A 7,335-nucleotide genomic window follows, 5' to 3' on the forward strand; every position below is an offset into this window, starting at 1 on the left:
GCCCAGCCGAGAGTGCCATCTTATACTAAAATCAGGCCTAAATGATATGTAGTCAGGACAACAGTTGTATCCATATGTTGATGGGTAAGAGAGCAATGAGGACAAGAACAGAAACCAGGAGATAATATGCGAGTGGATAATTGTGGTCATTAAAATGACAAAACAACAAAGAAGTAATGCAGAGAAACAAAAAATTCAAAAATAGCTATGAAAGCCGTTTTAGAGAGAAAAGTTGAACTCAACAGTAGACACAGAAGGTATTTTCAGAAGAAAATAAACTGAGAATTGTTTCTTCGGGGGAAACTGGGCTGGGCAAGTTGGCTCATGCCTTTAACCCCAGCACTTCGGGAGGCCGAGGAGGGAAGATCGCTTGAGACCAGCCTGGGCAAAACAGCCAGGACAAGACCCTGTCTCTTTTGTTTCCTTTTAAAAAAAGATAAACTGAGCTTGACAAGGTCGGGTGAAATATGCAAAATTCAAACACAATGGAAGAGAACACCACTTGGGACACATGTCCCTAATCACTCATCTGACAAAGGCCCACAGCCAGTAACTCAGTAACTCTTCCTGCATCAACACAGCTTATGCCTGTTTAGTGAACAGAGCCCATCCCTAAGAATGTGCAACTCCAATAATCACGTTTTCCTTATCAACTCATCCATCACACAAAAGACGGCTGCTGGGTAAGCCCAGAACAGACGCAGGTAAAACACAAGGAGGCCAAACGATGACTCCAGGACTCTTTAAGAGCTCCGGGCGAATGCAGGAAGCTCTGCCTTACAGCTGGAGGAGGGTCCAGAGCGTACGCCTCACACGGTTCCTCGCTGCTCCAGTTTTACGACGGTCCGTCTCAGGCTCTTTGCCACTTTCAAGTTCTGGGTTTTTTGTACGTAAGAAACAAACTTGCCCGTCCATATTTCTCTAAAAATCTGCTGAATGCTCACTAAAGTTATAAATGAAATTCAAAGTACTTACCCGATGGAAGAATTTCTCTAATCTTTCTTTCAGAAGCTCGACGCCTCCGTCTTCCATGGCTTTCAGAAATGTTCCATTAAAAAGCTAATGAGGTAAAAGACCGCAGGAAAAAAAAATCAATTTCCTACGCTCACTTTTTCAGTAGAACTAGAACACGTTCTTTTTTTCCTTTAGATTATTATTTTTTTTTTTTGAGACAGAGTCTCACTCTGTCACCCAGGCTGGATGGAGTGCAGTGGCATGATCTCGGCTCACTGCAAGCTCCGTCTCCTGGGTTCACGCCATTCTCCCTCCTCAGCCCCCTAAGTAGCTGGGACTACAGGCACCTGCCACCACACCCAGCTAGTTTTGTTTTTGGAGTTTTAGTAGAGACAGGGTTTCACCATGTTAGCCAGGATGGTCTCGATCTTCTAACCTCGTGATCCCCCCATCTCGGCCTCCCAAAGTGCTGGGATTACAGGCGTGAGCCACTGCGTCCGGCCTTTCCTTTAGATGATTAATTCAGCTCATTAAATCTCCCAGTTCTTTTCAATAGAGAAAATATTTACATGAGAAAAGTTGAGTTAAAAATGTAAGTTACAAAAAATACTGTTAAGCGATGCTGTCTCATTTATGAAACCACCTAATTGCTCTAGGCATCTTTCAAAAATTTCAACTCACCCTGAAGTTTCAATTTACATAAACAATATCACCCCAATTTTTTTTTATTTTTCAGTTTTCTTTGAATGAATGGAATCACCATTTTTATCCTTTTTTTTTTTTTTTTGAGACGGAATCTTGTTCTGTCACTCAGGCTGGTGTGCGGTGGTACAATCACAGTTCACTGCAGCCTCGACCTCCCAGGCTCAAGCGATCCTCCCACCTCAGCCTCCCAGGTAGCTGGGACTACAGGCATGCACCATGATACCTGACTAACTTTTACAGAAATTTTTTGTAGAGATGGGGTCTTGCTATATTGCCCAGACTGGTCCTGAACTCCTGGGCTCAAGCAATCCTCCCGCCTCAGCCTCCCAGAATGCTGAAATGTTTAAGTCATAAAATTATCTGCATTCTGTACGTTCCTTGAGGACAGAGATACACTTTTTCATTAATGGGGACACATTCCCACTATAAGTCTGAGAAAGAGAAGGGAGTTCAATACTTGCTGAATAAATGTAGGCATAAACCTCACTACCTGTTTCCAAGACCTCATTATTTTCTTCTCTAAGACAAATACACGGTCACTTTGCAGTCATTGAAAAATTTCTCTTTAAACAACCCTGGAGCCTATAAATAGGGGTAACTGGTTGGACTCAGTTCAAAACGAATGCCAGGCTTACCTTGTACATGCTGTAGCACTGCTGTAGCACGGAACTATAAACCTTGTCCTGCAAACGCAAAAACACAGCACAGATCTCAATTCGAGGGAAAACAATGTCTATTGGATAGATGGCAAAGCTACACTGACTCTTGGCCAAACGGTATAATGTTGATAAACTTGGTCCCACAATAGTTGTGTGCCGAAAAAAAGTGTTTACTTTTTTTTTTCTTTTTTGAGTTGGAGTCTCACTCTGTTGTCTAGGCTGGAGCGCAGTGGTACAATCTCGGCTCACTGTAACCTTTGCTTCCCTAGTTCAAGCGATTCTCCTGCCTCAACCTCCTGAGTAGCCGGGATGACAGGTGTGCGCCACCATTCCTGGCCAATTTTTATAGTTTTAGTAGAGACAGGGTTCCGCCATGTTGGCCAGGCTGGTCTTGAACCCGACCTCAAGTGATCTGCCCGCCTCAGCTTCCCAAAGTACTAGGATTACAGGTGTGAGCCACTGTTCCCAGCCAGAAGTGTTTAAATTCTAATTTGTGAATCAGTAAACCTTACTTTAGGAGGGCTTTCAATGTAGATGAAGAGTAAAAGGTATTAGTGAGATAGGGTGCATATACATTTTAAAAAGACTGCTCATGTAAACGATAAACATAAACCTTTGCTATATACGCTGAGAAACTTCCACAAAAGCCACCGAGTTTAAATACGACCAATTGAGGGATTCAACATACTCAGTAATACATCTAAAATAAATAAATAAATAATGACACATTACCAACAACTCTTCCTCTTGATATTCAATAACTGGTTTTCCATCTTTACTCTGTTTTTCAATTATAGGATTCCGAACAATCTGCAAAGTTTGATAAACTGAAATTTTACTATGAATTCATTATACCATGTTTTTTATTTTGCCTTAATTTAAAAACTTTGAACATGCTATAACACCAGAAACACAACTTCTTAAAACAGCCCCAAGAACAAATAAAGCAAATAGGAAGAACTTGACTTTAAAATTGCAACCAATTTTATTTTAATGTTACTTGGACACAATAGCCAGAGAACTTTCCCAAATTCTGAATAGTTCTGAAGTTCTGAAGTTAAGATCACCCTTAACTTCACCGTACAATTTCAGAAAGATACACTGTGTATGTAAATACCATGACCATCCAGAAATGTTCTTCTGGTTCATTGAAGAATTGTCTATTCTTCTGGGTATGTAAAGATTTTGCAGGTTTTGATGGGCTAAAGGTCCTACAAAGGTGAAAAAAAAAAATGTTTGGGACAATTCTCCAGAAGTAGTTTTAAGAATTCACTGAACTCTAAAAGGCACACTTAGAGGCATTACCTTGTGAACTGTACAATAGCTTCACACAATCCGACATTTCTAATCTTTTCATTCTTTTCTACCTCATTTGGATGATAAAATAAAATCTTATTTTCCTCCTGAAACATGAAGAAACAGAAGCACATTAATATAAACATTTCATCTTAGCTACTGAAAACGCTAAGTTCAATGTCGACCTCTTGTGTGTCGACCACATGTCGACACATGCTAATGACAAAACAAAACAAAAACCAGCATGTGTTTTGTCATCAGCATGTGTCGACCACATGCTGATGACAAAACAAAACAAAAACCAGTTTTAGAAAAACAGGAACTGTAATCCTACCACTTTGAGAGGCCAAGGCGGGAGGATCACTTGAGCTCAGGAGTTCAAGACCAGCCTGGGCAACACAGTGAGATCTCGTCACACAGCTCGCTGAAAATTAAATCCAGTCAGTTCCCAGGCATTTGAACTGACAAGTTTTTTTTCTTTTTTTCTTTTTCTGGAGATGTGGTCTCTGTGGCCCAGGCTGTAGTGCAGTGGTGCAATTACAGCTCCCCTGCAGCCTCAACCACTCGGGCTCAAGCAATCCTCTGGCTTCAGCCTCCTGAGTAGCTGGAACTACAGGTGCGTGCCACCATGCCTGGCTCATTTTTCGATTTTTTTGGGGGGTGGGGTGGGTAAGAGATGGGAGTCTTGCTATGTTGCCTAGGCTGGTCTGGAACTCTCAGCCTCCTAAAGTGCTGGGATTACAGGCGTGAGTCACGGAGCCCAGCCTGGACAGTCTTTAAAAGAACTGTGACTTGCTGGTAACGAAACACAGCTCCGCACATCCTTTGAGAAAGTCGCCGTCCCCACCTCAGAAAAACAGCACACACACACCCTCCCGGAATTAATTTATTTCCTCATTTGGCCGAAAACTTTTACAGGGTCCTCCAGGCTTGCATCATGAGGGCTAGCTTCTGCCACTCTGCTTCCACGCTTCTAGCTGGGGACTAACCATTTAACAAAGCCAAGTTCAATTTTAATTTCCCAGAACTGACGCAAAGCAAAGCGCAAAGAGCCTCAACCTGGGGTGTGGAGTGATAGACCCGACGGGGCTTTATTCCATAGACAGGCATCGACCCAGGACCTGAAGCGGTCCCTGCCAGCTGTCTGGTCCCCGCCTGCTGACAGGTCCCCGCTGCAGTCCCCGGCCCATATTCGCACCTGGCACAACGCAGGTTAGGTCTGTGCCCCTCGAGGTGGGCAGAAAACCACAAGGCCGCCTCCCCGGGGAGTACCGACGCCGCCCGCCCCTCGGGCCCGTTGACTCCGCGCGCCGCCCCTTCCGCATACCTCTCCTTCACGCGGCCCGAAGCGCGGGTTGTAGATGAAGAAACTCAGCAGCGCCGGCGGGAACTGCTTCTCCTGGGCCGCCCAGGGCCCGCTCCCGGCCCCGGCCGCCGCTGCAGCCATCCCAACCCGGCCCCCACCTCGGGAGCCTCCCAGGCCCGCCCAGAGACAGCAGCCACCTGCCAGGACACTGCACTTCTACCTCCCTCGCCGCCGCCCCGGAAGCGCTCGCCGCCGGCCCGGAAGAAGAACCCGCGGCGCAGCGTACTCTTCTGGCTCCTCCGGGTGGGCTTGTGGTCCGTTTCCTGGCCGAGTTTGTGTTTTGCTGGCTCGCGGAGTTCTCTCCTGGCTACAAGCGAGGGCTGCGCATTTCAGGAAAAACTGAGCAGGGCACTTTTTTTTTTTTTGATAGGGTCTCAGTTTGTCATCCAGGCTGGAGTGCAGTGGCGTGATCTCAGCTCACGGCAGCCTCCACCTCCGGGACTCAAGCTATCCCCCTGACTCAGCCTCCCAAGTAGCTAGGATTACAGGCGCGCGCCACCAAGGCCAGTTTTCTTTTTTGTAGAGGTGGGGTCTGTGTTGCCCAGGTTGCTCTCGAACTCCTGGCCTCAAATGGTCTCCCACTTGGGCCTCCCAAAGTGCTCCGAGTTTACAGGCGTGAGCCCAACCTGTTGTTGTTTTGCTGATATTGTTTTTAATTTAATTTAGAAACAGGATCTCGCTTTGTCACACAGGTTGGAGTGCAGTGGTGCCATGATAGCTCACTGCAGCCTCAACTCGTGGGCTCAAGCGATCTTCCCACCTCAGCCTGAGGAGTAGCTGAGACCACAGGCATGCACCACCATGCCCACATAATTTAAAATATATATATATATATATATATATATATGTAGTAGAGACAGGGTCTCACTTTGTTGCCCAGGCTGGTCTCGAACTCTTGGCAGCAAGGGATCCTCCTGTTACTAATGTAAGGTCTTGACTGTGGATTGTCCAGGTTCTTGGCGTGTTGAACAAAGAATTGAACAAAATGCACAAAGTAACAAAAGAACAAAGCAATGAAAACAAAACAAAACAAAGCAAAGACCTGAGTAAGGAAGAGACAGTTATTAAAGAGAAAGTACAATTCACAGAGCAGGAGCGGGATAGAGCTAAACGGCTCAATAGCGGCCATTAGGATTTTTATTAAGCTGAAAGAATTAGGTAACGCCCCTAGGTTCCCGTTAGAGGCCTCCAATTGGTTACACCCTCTGAAGGATTGGCCTGTGACCAATCAGAGGCCGAAGTGAAGCTGCGCCCCCCCCCCCCCAACACACACCAGGGGTCAATCAGCCTCTGATTGACGGAATGAACACGTGGCCGCTATGCTGCCTAATCTTGCCTAGAATTGGCTGCACCTGCTATTCTTTTGTTTCTGCCTTAACCCTTGGTTACCCTCATTCCCTATTCTGCCTCACCTGGCCTCCCAAAGTGCTGGGATTACAGATGTGAACCATCCACACCTGGCCCATTGAGTTTTTAGTTTATTTTAAAAGTGTTTTATTCTGAGACAGCTCTTTACTCTGTTGCCCAGGCTGGAGTGCAGTGGCCAGCCTGGAACTCCTGGGCTCAACAGATCCTCCCACCTCAGCTTCCCAAATAGCTGGGACCACAGGTGTGTGCCACCATGGCTGGCTAATTTTTAAATTTTTCGTAGAGCTGGGGTCTCACTATGTTAACTCAGGCTAGTCTCGAACTCGTGGGCTCAAGTAATCCACTGGCCCTGGGCTCTCCAAATGCTGGGATTATAGGCGTAAGCCCCTGTGCCTACCATGGCAGTTTTTTTGTAGAAGGAAATGTAAAAATACAAAGGAAGCCTCATTTAGAAAGAAACAAGGCTGGGCATGGTGGCTCATGCCTGTAATCCCAGCACTTTGGGAGGCCAAGGTAGGTGAATCACTTGAGGCCAGGAGTTCGAGACCAGCCCTGTCTCTACTAAAATACAGAAAATTAGCCAGGCGTGGTGGCACATGCCTGTGGTTCCAGCTACTTGGGAGGCTTGAGGCAGGAGAATTACTTGAACCCAGCAGGTGGAGGTTGCAGTGAGCCAAGATTACACCACTACACTCCAGCCTGGGCAACAGAGCAAGACACCCTGTCTCAAAAGAAAGAAAGAAAGAGAGACAGAGAGAGAGAGAGAGAAAGAAAGAGAGAAAGAGAGAAAGAAACACATTTAGGGGCAGATGTGCATTCTGTTTGGCCCATTAACATCATCTACAGAGTCCCTGTTTGAGAGGCCTCAAGTGACCATTGGATCACCCACATTTACAAAGTTTGCCTCTTCCCCCCATTCCTTCAGCGCAGGTCTGGAGGCAGATGGGTTAGTGTGTGCCACGGGAGCAGGATCAGAGGATCCCGTGT

At 46.2% G+C, this 7,335-nt stretch overlaps 1 protein-coding gene across 1 annotated transcript; it reads right to left on the minus strand.

Moving 5' to 3' along the window:
* Positions 1-451: 451 nt before the first annotated feature.
* Positions 452-5,612, minus strand: LOC113223332 (vacuolar fusion protein CCZ1 homolog B-like). The gene is made up of 6 exons (XM_026452810.1): positions 4,942-5,612; positions 3,624-3,721; positions 3,436-3,529; positions 3,051-3,128; positions 2,295-2,342; positions 452-1,059 (listed from the first exon to the last, which is right to left on the minus strand). Exons 1-6 carry the CDS (start codon positions 5,059-5,061, stop codon positions 922-924), a joined length of 576 nt encoding a protein of 191 aa, XP_026308595.1. The 5' UTR covers positions 5,062-5,612; the 3' UTR covers positions 452-921.
* Positions 5,613-7,335: the final 1,723 nt, after the last annotated feature.

Source organism: Piliocolobus tephrosceles, unplaced genomic scaffold (assembly GCF_002776525.5).
Source record: "Piliocolobus tephrosceles isolate RC106 unplaced genomic scaffold, ASM277652v3 unscaffolded_40871, whole genome shotgun sequence".
NCBI classification, from domain to species: domain Eukaryota; kingdom Metazoa; phylum Chordata; class Mammalia; order Primates; family Cercopithecidae; genus Piliocolobus; species Piliocolobus tephrosceles.